General features: G+C 37.8%; 1 protein-coding gene across 1 annotated transcript in view; it reads right to left on the bottom strand.

Annotated features, from left to right (window-relative positions):
- PARD3B (par-3 family cell polarity regulator beta) overlaps window positions 1-27,516 on the bottom strand; it is a 1,146,588-nt gene that overhangs the window by 420,686 nt on the left and 698,386 nt on the right. Inside the window, exons 14-15 of the mRNA XM_062190191.1 lie at window positions 23,661-23,760; window positions 15,708-15,823 (exon numbers count right to left, since the gene is read on the bottom strand). Coding sequence (XP_062046175.1) covers window positions 15,708-15,823; window positions 23,661-23,760 — 216 coding nt within the window. The remainder of the gene's footprint in view (window positions 1-15,707; window positions 15,824-23,660; window positions 23,761-27,516) is intronic.

Genomic DNA, 27,516 nt, shown 5'->3' with positions numbered 1-27,516 from the left:
AGGGCCCTATGTTCTAAAATGTCTTTTTCCCTATTCAAGTTTGTTAACCAATCCAAGCATTTATTTGTGCTTTTACTTACTGTTTAACCATTTGTCTGCACTTTTATTCCTTCAGCGTTTGAGGTAGGGAAGGGGAGCCTACCTACTTCGTAAGATCAGTCAAATCAATCCCTGAGATCAATGAGGTTTTGAGACTGCAGCCAAATTTTTCTAACATTATTATTCATCCATCTTAGAGGTACCCAGTACCTACCCATACAAAGAGGTGAGGGGAAGTACCTAAGAAGCATAAGGTAGGATCCTACCCTCTAAGACTTTCTAATCTGATAGAAACTGGAAACAATATTCACTTAGCAGCTCCTCAAAAGCATATGTAATTCTGTGCTACAGATGGTGAAACCAATGGTAATTGCTTTAGGAATTCAGAGAAAGCACTGTAAAAAATGGCCACCCCATTGTGCTGGCAAGGTTTGAATGGGTCTGGAAAGAACGAGAGACCATAAATAGGAGAGAAGAGAGAATGGCCTTTTATTTTTAGAGGTAAAACCGAGAAATTATGAGCCTCATTTGAAACAGAAAGCGATAATAGTTTGGAGCCTAGTTCAAAGTGGTGTGTGTGTGAGTTCAAGTCCTGGCTCTACCACTTACCAGCTATGACACTGTACACACATCATTCTCTTTACGCTCTGGTTGAACCATCTGCAACATGGCTATGAAGCTGCTGTATGAAAAAACAAACGTGGCGTATAGGAAACGCTCTACTATGTTAACTACCATTACTGCCGGGGCAGTTACTAGGAATATTTTTCCTCTTGTATTCTGTATTATGAGTCCTTGGAGCTTGGCCATCCGGGCTGAAGATCCTGATATTTTTCCCACATGTACAGGAGAGTCAGTGGTTTCAGGCCACACGTACAGAGCAATATCATGGAGGTGACTTCACCTTCCCCATGCTGTTCTTTCACAGGCATCCCACAGTGCACAGTCACATTCTGTCATCACCGTCCATAGTTAATTCATGCTTGGCTGGTCACAGCTGTGGTCATTCTGACTGCTTTGCAGTTAAATCCTTCTTGTTTAGTGGCTACAGACACTCCTCTACCCCAGAGATTCTCTCTCATGTTGCACCCCACTTCATAGGATGGCTCCGCATGTTCCGGCTGGTTGGCGATCCATCTCACCCTACTCTGGTTGTTGTATATCACCGGTAAGCCTCACAATCACACTCACATCGTCTCTTTGCCAAGCACATTCCTCAGAGCGCTAACCTAGTGAGAGGTCTGTACTCCCAGTCATCAAAGGAATCTGGGAAATGTTGCATAGATCAGACCTCGGAGCCTCATGGAAACTCTTGAAGCCTGGTGATGTGCTGAGACACACTAGATAGTGTGAGAAGTTTTATATTTAAGAAGCTTGTTAAACTTTTCTTAAATCACAATCTCCCAAACTTATGTGTTTAAATTAGTTATTTATTTAAGTCAGAGAGAGAGAGACAGAGAGACAGAGACAGAACAATCCTATTTACCATCTATGGCTTCATTCACCCAATGCCTACAAAGGTTAGAGGTGAGGGGTGCTGAAGCTGGAACCGGGAACACTATCCACATCTCTCATAGGAATGACTGGAACCAATTATTTGAGTCATCATTGTTGCTTCATAGGGTCTGCATTAGCAGGAAACTGAAAACAGGAGCTAGAGTTGGAATCAAACCTAGATACTGTGATGTGAGTGTCCTAACCATTCTCAATTCCTAGGCCAAATACCCACCCATGATCATTCTTTATCATTCAATTCACTAGTCAGATACCGACTCTATTTTCAATTAAATTTTTGTGGACATGCATGCTTATATTACCAATCAGGTTGTTCAGGTTTTGATAAGGTTGCACTCTCAACCTAAATCTGAAGGACTTTCCCACTATAAATCTCCTTTAGCCTTTCTGGGTACAGAGACAACACTGGAATTATGTAAATGACATCCACTGATTTATCTAAAGATTTATTTATTTATTCATTTATTTAAAGGCAGAGTAATAGAGAAGAGATGGATGGGGAGAGGGAGAGGGAGAGACAGAGATTTTCTTCTGGTTCACTCCTCAAATGCCACTGATTTATTAAAGCCAGATACCAAAACAAAAAAACAAAAACAAAACAAAACAAATCTAGGGTATATTCTATTTTTTAATCAATTTGGGTGCTATCATAATTTTTCCCACATTTTGAAAATGGCCTGAAGTTTCCTAGTTCTATGGAACATTCTTATTTTACCTTTAAGAAATTTCAAGCTGAAACCTTTTCAGGTTCTTACGTTTTTTTTTCAAGAAATTCTGCAGTGCTTAGGGATTGGGGATTGTGCCAGTTAGTTCCTGGATCAGCAGAGGGTAGATCAAGTTATTCCCGGCTCACTTACAACTATCACTCTTGATTAGACAATATCCAATTTGATCTCTATTTTAATTTTCACTTTAATTTGTACACTTTCATTGAACAGAGTTTCCAGTTACATTTTCTTATGAATGCTGGAAGTCAAGTGGGTATTGAAACATTAGCATTTCTAGCCATATTTCCTGTTTCTACAATTTGTAGAGTTACGTTTGTCATACTGGATAGCTTCCCAGTGTCTTTATTCACTTATTGTGTTATGACTATTTACATACCCAATCTCTGAAACTTTGTTCCTGAGAATATTTCCACTACAGAAATATAAGCTCAGAAATAAATTACTGGGGTCTGTTGCCACTGATATGTCTCTGTTACTCAAAACACTACTTGGCACAGAGGAAGCACACAATAAATATTTGTTTAATGAATAAAGAGGGGGAGGGGAGGAAAAGATGGATGGATGAAATTTACATCGAACAGAAATTGTGTTTTCAAGCACTGCAAACTTTTTAGTCTTATAAAGGCAGAGTAGGGCCACCGCGGCTCAATAGGTTAATCCTCTGCCTTGCGGCGCTGGCACACGGGGTTCTAGTCCCGGTCGGGGCGCCGGATTCTGTCCCGGTTGCCCCTCTTCCAGGCCAGCTCTCTGCTATGGCCCGGGAGTGCATTGGAGGATGGCCCAAGTCCTTGGGCCCTGCACCCGCATGGGAGACCAGGAGAAGCACCTGGCTCCTGCCTTCAGATCAGCGCGGTGCACCAGCCGCTGCGGCCATTGGAGGGTGAACCAGAGGCAAAGGAAGACCTTTCCCTCTGTCTTTCACTGTCCACTCTGCCTATCAAAAAACAAAACAAAACAAACAAACAAACAAAAAAAAACAAAGGCAGAGTAGGTGTTTATGGTAATGCCAACGTCTGCATTAATATGCTCAGAAATAGTCAGAAGTGCTATGTACAAAATATAGTATGGTAGTTTTAATATTAAAGGAACTAAAAATAATTTCAGAAAGATGAATGGACTTGTTTCAGGATCAGTTGCTTTTATCACATATAAATCTGCCTTTTTGCTGCCTCTGGTTCATTAGGCATTTTTCTAACCATTTAATGAAAGATACAAACATATTAATTAATATAAACTTCGGAATAGGTAACATAGTTAGCTCCAGGAAACTGGAGGCAAAATATCTATTTTCCCTTGTGTGTAAGGGCTGAAATTTGACCTCTGAAATAAAATAATATCCTACTTCCAAAAAGCAATATTTGACTTAGAAATTGTCAACCTTAGAAAGAAAATTTACACGATTCAGAGTAGAAAATGCACAAATAAATAAAAAATGCTTAACCACACAAGTAATTTTAAAAATTCTTTATAAGCTGATAAAATTGGTAAAAATAAACAGAAAAAAGGATGACACGCAAAAATTCTTTCATAAACTGCTGACAGGAGCAACACTGCTTTCTGGAGGGCAAATGAATCAAATATCTGAAATCTTTCATCCATCATCTGCCTGAGAACTTACAAGAATTTCTAATGATGGACTAATTGTAATTGTCTATACAGGCTAATGACTAGCAAGCCTGACGCATCGCTATTTTTCAGAGTGTAGAACAGGAAATACTTTTATGGCAAATATAGGATATTAGGCAATATGAAATGAAATTTTTTCAAAAGAAATATTTATAAAAAAAGTAGAAGTGACAATATTGAGAATCTTTAGGTTAGACTGCTTTTGGTACACACTTAAAAAGTAGAATCACTTTTAGGAAAAATCAGAATATAAGAATATAGATGTTTACATGAGAATTAAAATATAGAGGACGGATGACATTTTGTTTTGGAAGAAGAAACTGCAATCATTGAACCTAAAAATAAGACAAGTGTACCTCCCTACAGTAGCACAGTCATTGCATAAAAGTATTGCCAAAAACAAATTTTCATTATTCAGAACCAATCAGAAGAGATAACTGTGATATTGCCAATTGTAATGTAACATGTACATATTACATATTTTAGCTTATTATGCTCATTTTATACATTATATATAATATTTTCAACAAAACATTTCAAAACAATTAAAATGGATTTGCTTCATATTTGCAAGGAGAATTAAAGTATCTTGCTCTCTTCTTGAAAAGCTTCCTTAGCTTCATATTTTTTGAAGATGTTCTTAATAGAAAAGTTTGCCTTAAATAAATACAGAATTGAAACATGAACAAGAGTTTAAGAAACAGAAAGGTTCATATCTGGCTTTATTTGAAAGGCATAAAGTCCTAGATCAAGAGCTTCAATTTGAGAGACAAAAATAAGGGAGAGAACACTTCCTGTCCTAATCTAAGTTTTAAGAGGAACCCAGATGATCTCAGTTTTAAAGGATAAGATGGTTTCCCCAGTGACCAAGATTTCCCACCAGAGCATAAATGATGCTCTAAAAATACAGAGGTCAACATAATAATATCCTGCACAGACTTGCTATTGGTAGAATATCATTAGTTAAGGTTCAGTTAAAAACATTTCCAAGCTTTATAGCTTCCTCTGTATCTCTTGTGGGAAAATTAAACCTTGGGCTTCTCTTTTAGACAATGAATTTTTGAAATTACCTACATATCCTACTGGGCAATTGCTTAGATGGAAAAAAAAATCTTAGTAAAAAATGCATGGCAAAAATGGAGACCATTTGTGACTCCATGATTGATTTAAAGATCTACATATAAACTCTGTATGTAGTTTATATGTAAGCTATATACTTACTACATACATACCTGAGGAGAATTTACTTGATTGATGATTTAAGTCAACGACCAATTATAGGAAAAATGTGTAGGAGATCTAGGAACTCCCTTTAATAATACTGCTAACATTAACCTCTCAATGACTGCTACTATTACTACACCCAAAATCCCTTCTGTTCTAGGTATTAGGTCAAATATTTTTATATAAGAGGGATGATCTTTGCTTTAAAGATTTTTTTAATGAGGACATATGAAACAATTGTGCCTCTTATTCATTTATCCAATAAATGGTAAATGAGAGCTATGATAAGGTATTTGTGAGTAGTTACTCATTGGATTGAGTATGGTGGGGAATGCTAGGGAAGTGCCAAAACTTCTAGACAAGTCTCAAAACATATAAAGCATTACAAAAGTCAAATTTCTACAGAATAGGTATCATTTTCCTATTAGCAGTAACAATGAACACAAGTCAAATTCATCTTGAAAATATGTTTCTTAGGCGATGTAAAAAAATAGAGCAAGAAGAAAACATACATGTGGATTTATAGGGGGAGAAGCATTTCCATGAATTTTGCAAATTTGTTTCCAACCCAAATAGTTATTTTAAATAGTTTTAAAGTCTCCATTATTCTGCTCTATCTAAACCTAGATGTCTATGTTATATATCCATAAATTATTTAGTTATATTATAGAGAAGGTACCTAATATTTCTGACTTTATTAATCCTGAGTACAAATAGTTTGTAATTCAGTTTCTTTTAAAATGTACAATTATCTGAATTGTGATTACATATTAAGTTTTAACCTGTGAATTTTCTTAAAGTTTCATAAATGGCCAATCTGCTTGGATGGAGAGGTGCAGCATGTGTGGGAAGCCAGCTATTTTGTTTCTTTACTGCATTCTCCTTTCTCTAAGAAGTCAACCTAAGTTATCACATCCTATTTCTCTAAATTCAACTTGTTTTCAAAGAAATATTCCATGTCAGTTATAACCTGACCAGTTGCTTCAGTTATATAAACATATGAAGATATGTCAAAAGTAAATAAACAAACACAAAGTTAACTGCATCTCTCATCAAATACTAAAAAATACATGATGATCCCTTTCCCATAATTCTGGTGAATTCTGCCTTTCTTCAAACCAACATACCATAATCCAGAACTCAGTTTTCTGTTGTGATAGTCTTTCTAGATTTCAAAGCTTGTAAGTTTGATGTATCTTTCATGTGGTTATCATCACTTTATATATTTGGGGTGTGGATTCAATTTTCAACAGACTTGCACTTTTCAATATTAGCTGTGAAAGTATCTGTGGAGAGTTCTCTTATGCTTCTTAAGTCCTCTTGCTTTTCAGGCATAATATATTTCAACTGTTTTTCATTGGATATGGTTTCTAGGCCTCCCACCAATATCTGGATGCATTCTATGCTATCTTTGTGTGTATCAAACTAATGTATCCAGTATTAAATATGGCATTGTAAATGTATTATGAACAGGCCAGGACACAGTGGACTTCTGTCTCTCTTGATTTGGTAACACTAGCTTTGGATATGGCCACATTAGGCAAGTAGCTAACAGCAGGGAACTTCACTAAGAGTTGTTATTATGCCAACCTTTCTAAATCCTACCCTTGTACAATTGATGTTTTTCTGTTTAACCTAACTTCAAGATACTACTACTATCTTCCACTATTCTATGTACAAGAGCTTCCTGTCCCCATCAGTCTTTGTCCTGACATGTATTTCACATCAGGAAAATCCTACCTGTCTGAAATTTTACTATTTACTCACTGTATATGACTTTAGCATTTATTTATTCAATGAGAATGATAATGTCACAAGAGTGGAGCCTTTGTCCTAGTTACACAAGATATTTCCTGTGTGTAGTAATTACTCAACAAATGCTTGTTGGGTGAATGCCCCATTCTCACTTAATTCTCTTTTCTTCAGTTCAGGAGAAATCATATCAAGGCTAATTCTGTTGTTCAACATAATGATCAATTATCTGAGATATATTTCTACTGAAAATTTGTAAGAATGCCTTTTATGCCTTTATCTGAATTACACAAAACCAGTCTTCATCAAATTGTGTTGGGCCTTTATCAGAATACAATGAGACAGGTCAAGTATAGAATATTTTTAAATATATTATTTGATTTCCCTCAGGGTGACAATGAACTATAATTAGTATATTTCAGGAAAAGGCATACTAATGCTATATCCACCTTAGTGCATAATTTGATGAGTAAGTCTGAATCATGGAGCCAGCATCATGGCACAGTGGATTAATTCATCACTTGGGGCAATCACATACCATGTTGGAGTGCCTGGGTTCAAATTTTAGCTACTCTGCTTCTGATCTAACTTCCTGTTAAAACACCTGGGAAAGGAGCTGATGGTGGCCAAGTACTTGGGTTTCTGCCACCGATTTTGGAGACCTAGATGATGTTTCAAGCTACTGACTTTGGCCTCACCCAGCTTTGGCTGTTGCTGGCACTGGGGGGCTGCGGGTGTGAACCAGAAGGTGGAAGATTTCTCTCTTTCTCTGTCTCTCCCTCACTGTGTCATTCTGCCTTTCAAAAATAAGGGCCGGCATTGTGGCATCATGCATTAAGCTGCTACCTCTAATGCTGGCATCCTATATGGGTACTGGTTCACGTCCCAGCTGTTTCACTTCCAATCCAGCTCCCTGCTGATGGCCTGATAAAAGCAGTGGAAGATGGCCCAAATATTGGGGTCCCTCCTACCCATATGGGAGACCTGGATGAAGCTCCCAGTTCCTGGCTTTGGCCTGGCTCAGCCCTGGTCATGTGGCCATCTGAGAAGTGAAACAGCAGATGTAAGATCTCTCTGTGTCTCTCTCTCTCTCTGTGTAATTCTGACTTTCAAATAAACCTTTTTTTTTAAAAAAGTAGTATTTTAAAAAATAAGTCTGAATAAGAAAACAAGATGCAATACCTTTATGAAGATCAATATAATGTACATTTATAACATTTCTGTGATTTACCAATCAAGACATCCTATCAACAAGGAAAGGAGACAACATTGGAGGCCACTCATGGTCATCACTCCTTTTTTACTTTTTCACCTCATAAACATGGAAACTGAGGATCAGCACTGAAATCATTGTTTCTAGAATTCATCATATTTATGAAAATTGGTAATCTGCTTCCTCTCTTCCAATGTGAGGCCTACTCTTTATAATTTCTAACGATCTGAGACAGGTGCTTTTTAATTACAATCTTTCCATGCACAGGCATATAAATTTTCTGGATTTCCATTCCCTGGCAGACATGCTTTTCCAGTTTGAACATCATTCACTTGTGTGCATGAAGATCAAATGGACGCAGGACCTGAGCGGCTTTGTTTTCTACCTGACATCTGTTAAGTGTCCCAAACAATGGACCACTTCCTGCACTTCTTTAAAAATAGCAAATATTCAGTTTTGCAAGCACCTCATGCAGCAATCTAGCTCTTCTTGCATTGCTGTTACTCTCTCTCCCTCTCGCTCTTTTCTATATGAGGGTTTACTGTGAGTTACTGAAGCAGCCACATTCCCAGATGTCCCTCCCTTTTATTTGCTTCTGAGATAAGTTATCATCATGATATCAGAATTTCCCTTTGGAATTCTTCCCTGTAGGGTTTTGATCCAGGGACACACAGCAAGCACCAAATCTCTCTTTTACTTACAGAATTTCCATTGTCAAATGTACTTCTGGCCTACAGGAGGCACTCAGTAAACATTCATGAATGAGTGAACATGCTCTGTAATTCCTTAATTCTGACTGCCTAAATTGTAGGCCATACATATAACCATGTCTATAGATTTCCTTGTCTGTTATACAAAACAAATGCATACTTCCTTTTAGCTTTACTACCAGTTTCTCTTTTCTAGTCAGGTTTTATTTTTTTAAGTCAGTTATATCCAAAGTAGCAGTACCCACATTAACTATCACCATCTTCAGAGGTATTACTTATTGACTGATAAAAAATAAGTCTGTGGATACAAATAAAAATTTATCTTAAAAATATTTATACATTATTTAACATGATACAAATATTGATAAGCCAACATCACATCTTCAGAATATACAATTTTATAGAAATTTCCCTGTATATTTAGTCTTCAGAATATTTGGCTTATTATTAAGAGTGCAGATAGAAGTGCCTCACCATATAAAATTTTAAAAACAAAATATTAGAGCTTTAGAGTGGGGTTATCAACTTCCTTCTTGCTCACCTTTGATCCGATACTCAGAGATGCTGACTTACTCTCAGAGAGAACTTCTGACATGCATGAAAGTGTACTATTCAAAATGTAAACCAAATATTTACTTTTGTAGTGATGGGAAATCAGCTGATTTGTAATTTACTTTAACTCTGTGAATCTACAAACATTGGTAACTTAAAAATAATTACAACAAACAACTTAAAAATAAAAATCCAAACTGCTGAATCACAGGTCCTAAAGGCGAATCAGCCAATCCATCACTCATCTTGATTTTAGGGACAGCTATTGAAGACACACGCACTTTTTAAAAAGACTATGGGACATGCACTGTTAACAATCTTCCTTGTCAGGAAACTTTCCGAAATTTCATCTAAATGCCTCACACGTCACTTTGAGCTCATTTCCTCTCCTTGAGCAGAGGCAGGACAGCTGGCCAGCGGCTTCCATCTGCACTAGCCTGAGCCTTCTCCCAACTGTGCCACAGACACCCTTCTGAAATGCACTGTAAGATCCATGAGAAACAGGGGCGAAAATGCTGAAAACAATCTTGAGGAAAATAGTGTTTTAAACTTAACTTCCAATGGGACTATACATTAAGTCAATGAAGGGGCCAAAATATTGAAGTCTGTCCCCTGAATAATTGAGACTAATTCTTAAATAGCATGATGGGATCATAAAACACCAAGTCTGCAAATGAAAGATTTCTACGCCTCATCAAAAAGTCTTTGAATGTAACTTCTTGGCATGCTGCCAATAAGGGGAGCTCTTTCGGGGGAACCCTACACCAAAGGCCAAAGAGGCAGCTGTGTTATCTGGCTTCTGAGAACTTCCAACTCAACACCCACACAAGCTCAATTATGAACAAATTAAAGAGATCCAGACTGAACATAGTAATTCTGGTAATTTAAATAAATAAAGTCTACAATTAGTAGAACAAGACTGGTTTTCTGGAAAACCCAGATGTATCTACCCAATCTCTTAAATAACACCCTAAACCATTTGAATAAGCATAGTTAAACTCAATTATTTAAATACATGTTTCCTTTTACTCATCGTTTTAATCATTTCTGGTCTGTTTAAATATGTCCACATATATGCCAGTAGTAGTATCCACAAGATTCTGAGGCAAAATAGCTTCAAAAAAAAAAAAAACTATCATGCATATAGAAGAAATAATGGCACTGAGTAAAACAGTAATCGGAGTTGTATGCCTATGTCTTAGAGTAGAAAATATTTTAGCCACTTCTAGAAGAGGTTAACATACATTTCTCTAGTTGACAGAAGAGGGACCTTTTCAAGTGCAAAGAAACAGTTGCTGAGATTTAATATTGGGGGAATCTATTAATTACCGCACTTCTATTTTATTAATACAGAACAAAATACGCATCATCACCCTGTATAGATTTTTAATGTTACTCAATAAAATTCAGTATTCATTTCACATTTTCTTTTTATGGACTAATAGACTTTTAGAAAGCTAGGAATATGATTAAACTTGACACTATTCCTATCAGGAACCAAGAGCAAACATTTTAAATAATGGTCATTCACACAGGTAAGCCTGTGGAAACATACAAAATGGAAGCATTCTTGTTTGATCTTTAAACTCACTTTGATTAGCTGATTCTAACATTCATGGCAGAATGAATGCATATGAATAGCAAAATAATCTTTATAAAAGAAAAATCAGGGGGAGATTGGTTGATAAATAATCAAGATACAAAATAACACAATAATTTAAATAGAGTGAGGTTGGTATGGGAAAGATTAATATATCAGTAGAATAACATATCTATAAATATACCTGCATGTATGTCATAAGGAAACTTATGATTCAATAAGACTATATTCCAAATTAATTGGGAAAAGATGAAAAAGTCAAAAAATGTTATATGTAATTTATCTACTTATACAAATAAAAATTCTGCCACCTCATGGACAATAGGTAAAAATATTAGTGCATTAGAGATTGCTAAACATTAAAACACCAAGCTTCTAAAAATACTAGAAGAAAATCAATGAGATAAACCAAAAACTTAGAAGTCATGAAGGTAGAAAAGATATGTATTTGAAAAAAGACTAGAACTTTTATTATGGTAAATGATATCACAATCAAACCAAAATGACAAATTATAGTTTGGAAAGAATTATTTACAACATACCTAACAATATTCTAAAAATTAAAATGCAGCAAATGGAAACAGAAATAGAAACAGACAATCTCCCAAAAAACTAGAAGCAAAACTCTCAATTAAATCCAAATTCCATCAAAAGGGGAAGATAAAAGTAAATTATAAATTACAATTCATTAATATAACACTATGCAGCCATTAAGAAGCAATATGTGCTATAGATAGATAAGAGTATATTCACGGTAGCAAACAGGTAGAGTGCCTTCTAGAAAAATATAAATTGCAAGCTACTTTCAAACCCTGTTTGTGTTTAGAGAATCAGGAAAGGTGATGGGGATGAAGGCCTTATTGTCCATGATAAGAACTGTCCATCTTTGGAAACAGAAGTGAAAGTAACTAAATGAAAGTCACTCACCTTTAAAATAGTTTAAATATATAAACAATGACTCACTGATAACTCAGTTAAAATACTAGCTTCACTCAGCAGCAAAAATTAAACAAAAACAAAGAGGGTATTAATAGGGCCCAGTAGTCTTTGAAGATTCCTACAGTTTCATAAAGGAAGACTTTATGATACACTAAATAGCAGGCTTTATCCTTTTTACTTTGAACCACATGAAACTATTGTTTTTCCACTCCCCAAATAGTCAAACAGCACTGAATTTGGTATTCAGCCTAATTCCCTTATATTTTTAAAAAAGTTTTAAAAAGATGGATTTTGATCCTGTTGAGGATATCTGCATAAGGAGATAATCACCAACCATTTTAGCAAATATATTTATTTCTTACATTGGCCCAATTCTGTGTATGGAAAGCTAAATTATATAAGATATTCTATCCCCCTTACCAAATATGAAAGACAGCTTGAAATGTTTACCACTGAGGTTATCACCTGAATTTATTCATTGAGAAAGTCAACCCATTTATTAAGTTCCCTTGATTATTCTAGAGAGAACGGATCAGAATGGTCCTGGAATGCTCAAGCGTAAAACCTTATGGGAAATTATTTGCTCTAAATTGGCATTTCCTGGAAGGTGTCAAACTTTGATGAATACTCTAAAAATGCTATCTATTGTAGGCTGCATTTCAGCCAGTGCTTTTTTTTAAAAAAATATTAATTTATTTGAAAGTCAGAGTTACAGAGAGAGAGAGAGGGAGACAGAGAGAGACAGAGAGAGAGAGAAGGAGAGCAATCTTCTATCCACTGGTTTACTCCTTAAATGACTGCTATAACCAGGGGTGGGCCAGATGGAAGCCAGGTGCCAGGAACTTCTGAGTCTCCTATGTAGGTGGCAGGGACCCAGGGATATAGGTCATCCTCCACTGATTTCCCAGGCGCATTAGCAAGAAGCTGGATTGGAAATGGAGCATCTGGGATGTGAGCCAGCACCCATAAAGGATGCAAGAGCAGCAGGTGGAAGCTTAGCATTCTATGCCACCACAATAGCCTGTGGCCAGTGCTTTTAATTGGGTACTTACTAAAAAAAATGGTTCATGACCTGTGCGATTTTGTAAATTGAATAAATATTATTGTTGATATTTATGAAACATGTATAATAAAATTCAATGGATGACTGTTAAATATTTTGTAAAGGTTATTTCAATTTAAAAGAAAAACCTCAAAAACAAAGCAGGAGCAAGATATATGAAGGAACTTCAAAATGCTGCATGTATTAGTTTTGCTGCAAATGCAGTGTTTTATCAAATTTTCCTTTAAATCTTTTTCAAACAAATTGATAGGAACTGTATATGACTATAGTTTTAATGCTTTTGTGACTATTTTAAAATTTATCTTATATAAATGAAGTTGAACATCTTTTCATTAGATTATTGTTTCTTGTCCTTGCCTATTTAACCACTGAACTAAGGTCATTATATTTTGTCTTTCTTGAACTCTACATTATTGCTTTTAGACCTAGCCTATTTTCCTGCAGGACTACTGTCTTTTTATTGTTTATTTCTTGAACTCTTTATTTAGTGGAACCATTAGGGCTTCAACTGTAATGTACGTTAAAATATCTCAAAAAACAATAAATAAAATATTAAGTTAAAAAATAAAATAAATTTGTGTTGTACCACATTGCCGAGGAATTGCTCACAGAGACAGATCACACAGCCCAGACCAAGGCAATCTTGAACTGAAACCTGTTCTTGGTACTAGCTGGATGTCCAGTGGCAAAGTAATCTCTCTGGTTTCATTTCTTAGTTTATAAAATGGCTATATCTACCTTGTGGATTTGTTCTGAAGGTTGTAAGAGAATGTATGTAAAAACTGCCTACTTAGAATTATCTGCAAAAAGCAAGCAAATAGTTTGCTGAAAAGTAGAATTAAGTAAGTTTATTTTGGTAAAAAAAAATTGAAATCCATATTGTTTTCATAATATCCATTTTCCATGAACCCTTTGAAGACTCCTTATATGAACAGAAATACTTTCTGGGAATGACTTAGCATTTTTTTTTTTTTACAGATTTGATAATATTTTTCCTCTCAAATTAAAATGGATGCTATTTTTCTTTCTGTAGAGACTTTTTGAAGAACAATACTGGCCTTTAAAAAAATCACATTGGGGCCTAGCATTGTGATGTAGCAGATTAAGCTGCTGCCTGTGATGCTGGCATCCCATAATGGCACTGCTTCAATTCCCTTTTGCTCAGCTTTGAATTCAGCTCCCTGCTAATGCACCTGGGAAAGCAGCACAAGCTGGCCCAAGTCCCTCGGACCATGTACCCATTTGGAAGACTGGAATGGAGTTCCAGGCTCCTGGCTTTGGCCTGGTTCAGCTCCAGCTGTTGGGGCTATTCAGAGAGTAATACAGTCAATGGAAGAGTTCTTTCTATCTGCCTCTCCCTCTCTGTATATAACTCTACCATTCAAATAATAAATATGTCTTTAAAAAAGCACATGAAGAAAGTAGTAACATACTTCTCCCCCTAAAATTAAGAGGAGTTTTTATCCATTCATCTTTGTAAAGAAACTAAGAAGACAGAACATGATGTATTTATCAAATACATTATAAAAATAAATTTCTCTTTGCATTATTAGTGATAATCTACATCACTGTCTCATATTATTCCTCTGGTTTGTCAAATGCTCATACATGAGAGAATACACTTTCTGACCAGTACTCAAGACAGCTTCCTTGTTAAGGTTTCTATTTGTCTCTTGCTATAGGTGATTAGAGAAAACACATCCCAGTGATTTAGTTAATTTATAGAAAATAGAATCAATTTCTCTGGTTTCATCATGACTGAACATTCTACTGAACTTTGATAAATGAGTAACAGATAAGCACTATTTATCAGATTGTTTGGTGGAGCACATAGTTTTGATTATTCTATTTTCTGGTTGCTACTAATGAAATATATATATAGCACTCCTTGAGAGAAAGCAATTGCAGAGATTGGCCTCTGAGCAGTCAGGAAGCAATGAACAGTGTGCTGAGAATTTATTTTGCTCCTACACACCTTCTCTAATAGGATCTGTTTTCTCCCTTCCTCCCTCAGTCCCTCTCTCCCTAGGAGCCCATGGGAGGGCAGCAATGATCTCACATGTCTGAGATGTTTTCCAGGTCTCATGTCCCAGGACCTGGCAAGCACAGTTGGCAGCAGCCAAGAGTCACCTGGAAATTCCCTGTAATGCCCAGAACCTCAATGAGGTTGCTTAGGCACCAGTCCAGGGTGCTCCAATAACCTAGATCTGGCAAACCCAAGGGACATTCTCTCTCTTTCCCTCCAGCCACCAATGGCACAGGATTTAGGGAGGGACATTTAGAGAGATGGATTTTTCCATTGGTGCCATCCCCATCCATCCATCACAGGTGGAGAGAACTATTAGAAGTGCTGTCCAAGAGGATTCATTTAATTACATTATCCTCCCAGGCCCTACAACAAGCATGGAAATACACGTACTGCCAGAAATGTGAGTGCAAATACAAAGACAGGTGAAATAAAGATGCTTGTGGCATTTGGATCCTTCAGAAGGAATCCTATTTTTGTGAACCATAAAGGAAGGGCATATTATGGACCATTTTACAAAAGTCAATAATTTCTATTTTGCAAAGGAGGAGATGACAATTAAGAGGTGTGAGTTAGGAAGATAGGATGAATGACCATCACCCCTTCCTCCAGGCTTCTGCCTCTCTGCAGGTTGGGGCAAAGAAACAAAACCAGGACATTTGGGAAGATAGATGGCTGAGGCTAGAGAGCTGACCTGGATGTCACCTCCCCCTCACTTACCAAGATCCATGCTCTTTGAGGCTTTCAGATTAATTGATTCAGGCTGCCCGGCTGGTGTCACAGATCTGAAGTTGATGTGCTGGTCTGGAAGATACCCTGATGAATACACCCCACAGCTGTGGAAAGAAGGCAGATGCCATGTTTAGGTTAACAATAATATCTTGAGAGAGGGAAACAGTTCTTATTGTGGACATATTCTACCACCCTTTTCTCTGCGGCTCCCAGCACACATTATAAACCAATTCTTGAATCTTGGGTTTCTTTTCTAAAATGAAGCGACTCTGTTTTCATGTATTTCATCATACTGCCCAATTTAAATAAAATATTCTCTGGCTAATATCTTGTTTTACTCTTCACTGATTTCTGCTAATTGGGACCCTGCTGTACAATATATAACTTTCAGTGGGCAAGGGGAACATGGAAAGCTCCGGCACTTCAAAGGCTGTCACCAGACACTGAGAAAGGCCAAAAGCCAGTTGAGAGTGTTCTGTGGGCTAGGCAAGGCCCTTCCTTTGAAAACGAGTGAAAGGGCCGTGTCCTTTGGAGAAAACCATCTTGCTGAGTGACGGATGGCTGCAGGAGTTTGGCCTTCTACTTTATTTAGTGCTATTTTCTAAAACTAGTGTTAATGCTGAGCAGATCGTCTGCTCATCAATAACCCCAAAAGGGAATAACAGGAAAAGCGCAGTTGACAATTTAGACACCAGATACATCAAATGCCTGTTGCAGGCTTCCTGCTACTCGTAGTCAGTCTCCAAAGAATTTGCTTTCTCCTGAATATTATGGAAGAGATTATTTAAAGCAAATACAATTAGTGGCTTATACCTTGATCCAGGAATATATTAAATACACATATTTTCATAAAATAAATCACTGTCATTTTCTCATGTTCAGAAAGTAAAAACTAGGGCTTTTTTCAACATAACGTCTATCCTCTAATCTCAAATGCAGTGGAAACGCAAATCAAGCCTCCTTAAGAAATCTGAAAGTATTGAGGTTAAGCTTTTCAAGCAGTTGAAGTGTGATCTTTTAAAGACCAAAGCCACAAAAATAATAAATGTTTTGAAAGGGAACTCTTGTAAAATGTACTGGGGAATCTTAACTTTTAAACTGAATAGACCAAAATCAGCTTAATCTTTTCTCAAAACTCATTAGTCATGCATATTTAATATTGCCTTGCAGCAATATCAAAATGAATATGCAGCAATAATATTGCTGAGTGAATAAATGAACCTCCATCATTACAAGACAGTGGGTAGATTGTGGAAGTCCCATGGCGGGCAGTGCAGCACAGTGCTAGAGCCCTGTTACTTATTAGGGGTGTGACCTGGGCAGTTCCTGGACCTCTCGGATCTTCACAATCTTTACCCATTTTAATGAGTACAATTATATTCTCTCGCTCATAGAGTATAGAGTGATAAGAGACTACAATGAATTAAGATTTGTAAAGTAACCCTCTCTCTGTCTCTCTCTCCCTCTCTTTCTCTGTAACTCTGCCTTTCAAACAATTTTTTTTTTTTGACAGGCAGAGTGGACAGAGAGAGAGAGACAGAGAGAAAGGTCTTCCTTGCTGTTGGTTCACCCTCCAATGGCGGCCGCAGCTGGTGTGCTGCAGCTGGTGCACCGTGGTGATCCGAAGCCAGGAGCCAGGTGCTTCTCCTGGTCTCCCATGGGGTGCAGGGCCCAAGCACTTGGGCCATCCATCCTCCACTGCCTTCCCGGGCCATAGCAGAGAGCTGGCCTGGAAGAGGGGCAACCGGGACAGAATCCGGCACCTGGACTGGGACTAGAACCTGGTGTGCCGGCGCCGCTAGGCGGAGGATTAGCCTGTTGAGCCACAGCGCCGGCCTTCAAACAAATTAAAAAAAAAAAATGATTTGCAAAGTAAGGAGACCACAGTAAGTGTTTTAGTACTTGAAAAATAAACAGATGACCTGTTTTTGCTTTCCAAATGACTGTTGTTTTCACTGGTCTTGGTTTCTTTGCCATCTCTGTGTCAGATTTCCACTAGGCCTATGAGCAACAGTTCTTCTCATCTTCTGTTTTGAAAATAGTGAAGTGTGGTGATAAGGAGGCTAGAGAGAGATGCTAGGGGTGTGGCCTCAGTTTCCTCATAGTGAAAAGGACAGTAATATAATTACTCTACAATGTGCATGTAAGAATTAAATCAATTATGTTAATTACTGAGAATAGTGCCTAGCGCACAGTAAGAGCTCAAAGTTTGTTAACAATTATCCTTTTCTTTATTTTTGTAAGTTAAAATGGCCTTTGACTCAGGGCCTGAGGCACCTGCCAATGAAAAAATTATACATGGAAGGAGTGGAGAAGGGATAGAGGACAGTCAGAAAACAGGTACTGGAACACAGGTGGACTGATATAAAAAGTTTGTGTTCCTCCACACTGTGGGATGATCTTAACTCACAACAGTGTATGCTACACTGTGAAAAGAGCTGGGAGAAAGGATCTAGGAAGTTTCCAAACAGAAATGGAAAGGCTAGTTGCCTGGCTTGACCAGTTCACATTGTAATATGTGTTGAAATATTGCACTGTAACCCAGAAAACTACAAGTATCTTATGCTAATTAGGAATTTTTAAAATCTAATTTCAAAAATAATAACACTGAACAGACATGAGAGGTAGACAGGGAACTGAAGCACCAAACTTCTGCATCCTAGAGCTGTGAGCTCTTTATTCTGGATTGTGATCTATCCTCAGATCCTTTTTGGTCCCCTGTGAGGCAATAAACTTAAACTTGCTTTAAAAATTAGGAAAATGATACGATTGTACAGGTTTCACGGAAATTTCTCAAGAAGTTTAAATCCTCTCTGGGTTTACATACTTTGTGTGTACTTACTTCCTAGTGACTAGGCAGAAGCTATGGATAAATAAAGTGTGCTAGATGAGGTAGCTAGTGATGGAAAACCATGCAAATTGTGAGCTGCGATCCTGAGTCTATTTAGAATTGTTGACACTGGCTTGGCCTAACAGCAATAATCTCATTCTTCTAACTCATTTTAAAGGGGCAATTCTGAGATCTTTGTGAACGTGAGCTTCCCCCTGAGCCTTGGTGTTTTGGGAACATTTTCCTTTAACTGTGTTACTCAACCTTTATTTGCACTCAGTTTTTCATCCTTTGATCTCTTGTGATGCTGTGAGTTTAGTGTCAGAAAGACTCATGGCCTTCATAGAATCAAAGAATTTAAGAGCTGGGAGGGATTAAAGGTCACCTCATCTTTTAGATAAGACCCTGAGGTCCAAAGAGGAGGACTGATTTTCAAGGTCACACAGCTGGCCAGGGGCAAAACCTGCACCACAGCCACACGTGTTCACTAAAATGGTAGCCACCTTGGAACACATGTTATTGGGAACCTGAGTCTACAAAACAAAACAAAAAAACTTATCCCTTTGAGTGCAGATTTGCTCTGCTCTTCTGAGGCTTTCATTTAAGTTTGTTTTTTGTTTCATTAGAGTGGTGCATATCATGAAATAAAAGAATACCAAATTGTTAATCAAAGCAGATGTTATAACATAATGAAAGCCTTCAGGGGGAAGGTTTGGGACCAACATGAATATTCCTCAATAAAACACAGATCACACTGCATTTAAAGTGCTCTACTCAAAGGAGTAACGTATTGATTAACCCAATTCATTGTCTTACTTTACCAAAACCAGCATGAATTGACATTTCAAGAATGAGACCTCAAATTTTCCTGGACTTTTTGGAACAATGACCCCTATAACCATTTAAGGAACATGGCGACAATGCTCCTAGATACAATAACATCAAATTGGGAGTTGTCCAAATAAATGAATTCTTAAAAAATAAACATTGGGATATAGTCAATAATGATCAAATAAAGGTTTTCTTGTACATATATATATGCTCATGTCCATTAAATTAATCATTACACAATCATTATTGTGATTGTGACTAAGTATACATTTTGAAAACCTTCAATAGATGGATATCTCTTATTAGAGTACAAAATGGAAACAAGCCAATAAGGTTGATATCCGATTGGCTGATCTTTAAAGAGGGGATAACAGAAAACATTATGAGAGTAGAGCCAATGAAAGCGAATAGTACACTGAAATGATGAATGCCGTATTGAATTAGCTAATGTGAAAATATGGTAGACACATAAGTTAGACGAGTAAAACGGCTCATGATATTAGATATTATGCTACATATCGAAATTGTCTGGAGTGAAAGGGTGACATGATGATTAACTGAAAAATATGACATATTTTAATTTTGAAGGGAGTTAGCATGTGCTCATGGCTGAGTGGGCTGCAGTGGAGGCTGTGGGAAGTTAAAAGTTGACAGCAGGCCAAAGACATGTCTGTGATAAAGGCCGTGTTTTCAGCATGAACAACCAGAGAATCCATCAAATAGAAATGATACTCAATGTCAAATTATGCTGCATAATGAATAAATAAAGCTAGCATGAAACATATGCCAATGTCCTAAATAGGGTGACAAACCAAGAATGTGAAACAGAAAGCAGCCAATAATGAATGTCCAAGGAGAACAGTTGGAAGTATAAAGGCATGTGGAGAAGATTTTGATTGCAAAATAATAATAATAAAAAGTTACATTTGAAGCTTCAGGTGTTCCTTTTTAGGCTCCAACCATTGGCTACTATGAATGAGAGTGGATAACATAGTTCACATACATGAAGTAGAGACAGAGAGGAGGTACAGAGGGAGACAGGGAGGAGGAGAGAGAAAGAAATATTAATATGCAGCAAATGACTAAAGGATTTCTAAATTGCTAGTAATGTTCAATGTTCATTTATTAGTAATGTGCAATTCTGTCATTATTTGTTATAAACTCTCCCTGAGATCTCACAATAGAAAATAAAATTCCCTTAAACTATTTTTTATTTGGTCACATATATTCTAAAGTTTTCTCTGATAATAAGCAACACATTAATGCAAATAAATTTAGCCATTTCATGATTTCGCTTTGGTTCAAAGTTCAGGTATTAAGTTTGTTTTTCACTGTTCATGTGAGGGATGTTTTCCATTTTAGGAGATTGCGTCTGCCCCTAAAGCACCCCTATTTCTTTTTACAGGGCTTAATAAAATTTTTTGGAAGATAGGACAGCCTCTATTACTCAAACCCATGGCTCCCTTGCAATCCTTCACCAAGCTTCATACATCCAAACACAAATTCTGTTGGTCACTAAGGTAACACAGCAGCCTACAGGATGGTGCAGGTCATAGGGGTGCACAGGATAGGAGAGTTTCAAGGCTTAAAATTGGACCTTTTCATCTCAAAAATGCCCCTGGTCTTTCCTGTCCACCCTTACTGTTTCTCCCTTCACTCAGGCACCATGCTCTTGTTAGTTTCAAGACTAATGGATCTCCTTGTCTTTGGCTTCCCCGATCCACTAAACCCTTCACAACTGCAATGGCTCAGGCTGTAGTTCTTAGGCTTGAAGTCCTTCAATGTTTCTCCTTTGGTTTCTGGAACGGAATGGTGCTCACAGAACATGGCAGTCCTTCCCCTTCATTCTTCCCCCAGATCCCATATGCTTCAGGCACACTGAGCACACTCTGCTTACCCTTCTTCTATCATTTGGTCTTCCCAGCCTAAACTGCTCTTCCCGCCTCTTCTCTGCCTATGAGGCTCTTTCCTCTCTACAAGAAACTGCTCAAACACTACTGCTCCCATGAAGCTTCCCTTGACACCTGTAAGCAGAAATCATATCTCTGGGCTCCCACGGGGAGTCCTATCTGATATTTAGCAGGCTGCATCCTAATTCCGTGGGTGTCGGTCTCCTCAGAAGGATACTGCACTTCTTGTCGATAGGGATACTTTCTAATTCATTCCACTACCTGAATACCTTCTACAGTGTCTGGCTCAGAGCTCCAGAAATACTTTTGAATGGATGGATGAGTGAATGAATGACATAATGGTCCAATACAATAGAGCCGAAAAGAATAGACTAAGAAAATATCATCTTCTTAATGGCAAGAAAACTATTTCTGATGTCAGAGAGAAGTTCCAGGAAAGTACTGAGGACAGAAGCCCAAACACAGGGGATTAGGGAGGAGGTGGGGGGAAGGAAATGGAAGTTGTTGGTTTACACTGTGGAATGAAGATTTGCAGCACAGAGGGCCAATATAAACTTTTACATTTTCTTTGCAAGATCACAGAGGAATGTGCTTTACTGCAAAGAGGAGGGGGGCAATCTAGGGATACATTGAAGAAGCCAAAGGCAGTTGCTAAATCCCAATAATTCTACCTGTGCAATGTATCTGAACCATCCCTCTTACCCAATAGCTTCTCCTCTGAGGGTTTCTTCCTCTTTTTCCCAGGGCAGGTCTTCACTAGCCCTCACTTCACAAACCCCAGAGTGTACCCAAGGGGCTCTGGCTTTTGATGGAGATTAACCCTCCTCCATTTACCCAATCCATGCTATTGACAATGAAACATTGGCTTTTGTGATGCTTATTGTCTGTGAAAGCCCTACCGCTAGATTTTACTATTCACCAAATAAACCCAGTAAATCTCCTCCTCGTGGTCTGGACTTGATCATCTGGCCACTCAGTTCCTATGCAAGCTGTGCAAATCAATTTCCTTTCCACCACTATGCTGTTTCTCTGCCCTTCACTCTGAAATCCCCTTCTTCCTGGGACTTATCTCTTGCCAAGCCACTTTTCATGATTTCAGATTCAGCTCAAATGCCACCCTTACCACATTTCTCTAGGTAGAAGCACTCTCTTTTGCTTCAGATGCACAGGATTTTATCCAGAACTTCTGGTAAATATCACTTAGTGCCTTGCGACCTAGACACCACTTTTTATCCTGTTGACTACTGGATTCTTTAGAGTAGGATTTGCATCTGAATTATCTTCCCACCATCCCAGTGGTTTTACACAAATATACAGCATAACAGTAAAGTAGATCATAGGAAATTATTTAAGAACAAACTCTTTTATGCCATCAACTGTCATTTTTGATTCATGACTGAAGCAGGCAAGGAAAATGAATGAACACAATTAAATTTGTTCACATTTCCCTGAAAGAAACCCTCACAGATTCTGATCTAGAACATTATTGTGATTGTGAATCATGTTCATGAAGCTGTGTTTGAGTAAGATTCCTGGCTTCAAAGATACAAGAATCAGAGATAGCTAAATATAGGTAAATGTAGGCTTCCATTTAATAGAGTCAGCTACCCTCTTATTCTCTTGCTTTATATTTAGCAGACTGTATTAAAAAGCCTAATATGAATGACACTAACATTGCTGAAAGATAAATGAAGAAATGTCACAGGATTATCATGGGACATAGAGTGGAATGAAACATACCGTTTTTAACAACCATAATAAATATAGAAAATAGCAAAGAGACAATTTAATGATTTTTAGAACTCATCAGAAGAATACAATCTGTGAATGCCACCAGTTAAATAGTATGTATGCTTAGTAAATCTCTCTTTCTCTCATGCTTGTATGAATCTAAAACTTATTGATTTTTTAGTTTCTGTTACAGAATGGATATAATATGGAGCACCCTTTTCAATATTTTAGATTACATATGGTGTTGTTTTATTTTTAGATTTCATTACATTTCTTTGAACATTTATTTTCAAAATACCTTTAGGGTTTGCCAATTACAAATTTAAACTCACCTAAGCTTTATGTTTTGTTTTGTTTCACATCTGTCCATATAACTTTTCGTTGAGCTCCACTACTCTAGCTTTCAAACTTTTCAAAATAATCCAAACATCTTCTTAAATATTGAAAATAGACAAATCTTAACAATTCCAGGAAACAAAATATGAGCAATCTATTAGCTACGAGAAAGGTTCACTGGAAAGGAATTATAGATACTGTGAGATTTCCACTATAGAAAGAAATAGAGTTAAGATAACATTGCTAGGTTTTCCCAGAAAAACCATAACGAGGAGCATTTACGATCTATCATTTTATCGATACCTGTGGCTGTAATCTTCAAGGCCCAATTCCAGAGCGGGATGTGGTGGTGGAGAAGGTGGTACTTCACTCTCAGTCCATCCATCATGGGGCAGCAAAAGGTCTATAAACAAAGCACAACTGGAAGTGCAGTAAACTGGAGGCAGAACCATTCGGTGCCGGGTTTTGTTTCAGCCCAGCTCTCAGACACAATTCTAATCAACAAATAAACCAGCCTTGAAGTGAATAAGCTCTCATAATGGAACTGAAGGATTCATAGGTGAGCAAAGCCCCTGGTTGAGGAAATGAAGCGCATTCGTGTGATTTTACACCGGTGACCTGCTGTCAACCCTGGCAAGCAAAGCTTGTGCATCTTGACATTTTCCACCAAAGAAAAATTGGCACACACCTATTACCTGTGACGTATGGAAGATTAACAAAGCTGTCTCTTTTATGTCATAATGTTTGGTAAACCAGACTCTAAGTTGAATACTCTGGGTTATATGATGATTTAAGCATCCATTTTAGTTGCAAAAGATACTTTTAAAAACATGTTTAAATTTTTATTTTTAATTAGTTTTCAACAGATTTAGTGTGATTTGTAGATACAGTTCTAGGAACATAATATTCCCATCCTCCTTCCTTATCCCTATCTTTCTGTATTTTTTTCAGTTTTTGAGATAACATTTTAAATTTACATTACAGTAAAAAAGCTTACTACTTCACTAAGTAAAAAGCTACATGAGTGAAAAGCAAAAAGACCCTAGTTTAGTAGGAATACAGATAATTGCTATAAACAGTAATTGAATAGAAAATGACAATTTCACCCATATACAGTAAATTTTAAAGTAATCACAGATCATTAAAACTATAATAGTGAACCACTCTTAACCACTGGTTTGACAAAGTTATAAAAAAATTTTACAAAATTATATTCGCAGCAATATTGACGCACATAGGGGCCTGCCGTGTGGCTCAGTAGGTTAATTCTCCATCTGCGGTGTGGGCATCCCATTAGGGCGCCAGTTCTAGTCCTGGCTGCTCCTCTTCTGATCCAGCTATCTGCTATGGCCTGGGAAAGAAGTAGAAGATGGCCCAGATGCTTGGGCCCCTGCACCCATACGGGAAACCTGGAAGAAGCTCCTGGCTCCTGGCTTCAGATTGGCACATCTCCAGCCATTGCGGCCATCTGGGGAGTGAACCAGCAGATGGAAGACCTTTCTCTCTGTCTCTCTCACTGTCTCTATCTCTCAAATAAATAAATAAAATCTTTTAAAAAATTGACACATATAGACATTTCTTTTTTTATTTTTTTAATTTTAGCTCCCACATATAAGGAAGAACATGTGGTATTAGTCTTTCTGGGTTTGGCTTGTTTCATTCAACATGATGTTCTCCAGTTGCAACCATTTTGCTGCAAATAGTAGCACTCTATTTTTTTATGATAAATAATATTCCATATGTGTAAATGCCTCATAATCTTTATTCATCCATCTAATGATGGACACCTTGGTTGAACCAAATTTTGGCTACTGTGAGCAGTGCTGCTATAAACATGGTGGTACAGGTATCTCTTTGATACAATGTGTTCAAGTCTTTTGGGTATATAATCCAGTGGTGGGATTGCTGGGCCATATAACAAGTCTATTTCTAGTTTTTGAAGAAATCTCCACACAGTTTTGCACAGTGGCTGCACTAATTTATAGACCCACAAATAGTGTGTAAATGTTCCCTCTGTCCACATCCTCGCCAGCATTTGTTACTCTGTTTTGGATTTTAGCCATTCTGACAGGAGTGAGGTGATATCTCATTGGAAATTTGATTTGTGTGTCCCCAATGGGTAGTGATGTTCAGCATTTTTTCATATATTTGTTGTCCATTTGTATTTTTTTTTTTTTGACAGGCAGAGTGGACAGTGAGAGAGAGACAGAGAGAAAGGTCTTCCTTTTTGCTGTTGGTTCAGCCTCCAATGGCCGCCGCGGTAGGCACACTGCAGCCGGCACACCGCGCTGATCCGATGGCAGGAGCCAGGTGCTTATCCTGGTCTCCTATGGGGTGCAGGGCCCAAGCACTTGGGCCATCCTCCACTGCACTCCCTGGCCACAGCAGAGAGCTGGCCTGGAAGAGGGGCAACCGGGACAGGATCGGTGCCCCGACCAGGACTAGAACCCGGTGTGCCGGCGCCGCAAGGCGGAGGATTAGCCTAGTGAGCCGCGGCACCGGCTTGTTGTTGCATTTTTTAAGGTGCCAATATATTTGAGATATTAAATATCTCACCTATCCTCTGTCGGATAGGTGGTTTGCAAATATCTTTGCCATTCTGTTGGATGTCTCTTCACTGTATTGATCATCTTGTTTGCTGTGCAAGCCTCTGAGTTTGTTATAGTCTCATTTGTTTTGTTTTGCTTTTGTTGTCTGTTCTTTGTCATTCTTGTCATGGGAACACCTAGGGTTAAGTTCTTATAAGAAAGATCTGAATCCTGGTTTTCCAGCTACTAAAAATATATACTTTTCCAGTTTATTCTGATACTGGAAAAATACATACATTCTGAATGTTACTATAACCAAATAGCTCATGTGTACCACACCTTGTCCTAAGTATTATGTACACTATTTAACACTCATAATTAAGAATATTATCTAATGCATATAAAGCATTATGGAATATCCTGGTTAAGAATGTGGTGCTTTGGGGGCCAGCAATGTGGCCTGGTGTGCAAAGCTACCACCTATGATACTGGGATCCCAAATGGGTACCAGGTCAAGTCGCAGCTTCTCTGTACTAGCTCCCTGCTAATGGCATAGGAAAAACAGTGGAATATAGCCCTAATACTTAGACCCCTGACACCCACATGGGAGAACCGGATAAAGCAATTGGCTCCTGGGTTCAGCCTGTCACAGCTCTGGCCATTGTGGTCACTTGTGGAACAAACCAGTGGGTGGACGATCTCTCTCTGTGTCTCCCTCTCTAACTCTTTCAAATAAATAAATAATATTTTTTAAAAAAGAATTTGGCATTTTGAGCACAATTTCCTTGTTTCTAATCCTGGCTCCTTCTGCTACATGAACTTGGGAAAAATTATTCAATTTCTCCAAGCATTGCTTTATAAATCTATTAAGTGATGATAAGGACACCTCATTTTAAGAGTATATGGATGAAATACAATGGTACATATTCAAATGATGTTTCATAAATGCAAAGTGCTGAGTACATGTAACAGATTATTACTTCATAATGAACTCTACTCTCTATCCATGAAAGAGATATTGGATAAAATGTCGACCCTGATTGTTCTTGATTGGCAGAATAAGAGAAACATCAACGTGCTGTTAAGAGAACTTTTGATTTGTCCCCAGGGCCAGAGTGATGGCTGACCAGGACACTGGCCACTTCAATATTATTCTGGGCATTTCTGTGAGGGTGTTTTTGAGTGGAATTAATTGACCAGATAAAGAAGATGGCCATCTCTAATGGGGTAGGGGAAGGATTCTACAAACTAGAAGAAAGCCTGAACAGAACAAAAAGGCTGACCTTCTGGTAAGGAAGGGAGAGCCCTAGTGGCCTGAGTGCCTTTGTATTGAGACTTTGAGTTCTCCTGCCTTCCTGCTCCAAACGCAATGTCACTTCTTGCCAGGTCTCAAGCCTGCTGGCCTCCAGACTAAAACCACACAGTCACCTTCCCTGGTTCTCAGGCTGATGGATTAGAACTACACTGTTTAAATTTTTTATTTTACTTACTTATTTTCATTTTACTTGAAAAAGAGAGAAACAGAGAGAAAGACACAGAGAGAGCTTCCATCTGCTGGTTCAGTGCCAAAATGACCACAACAGCCAAGACTGAGCCAGGCTGAAACCAGGAACTTTATCAGAATCTCCCAC

Source organism: Lepus europaeus, chromosome 1 (genome assembly GCF_033115175.1).
Source record: "Lepus europaeus isolate LE1 chromosome 1, mLepTim1.pri, whole genome shotgun sequence".
In the NCBI taxonomy this organism is placed as follows: Eukaryota; Metazoa; Chordata; class Mammalia; order Lagomorpha; family Leporidae; genus Lepus; species Lepus europaeus.
The sequence above is the reverse complement of the archived record's forward strand: the minus strand, read 5'-3'. Positions and strand labels throughout refer to the sequence as shown.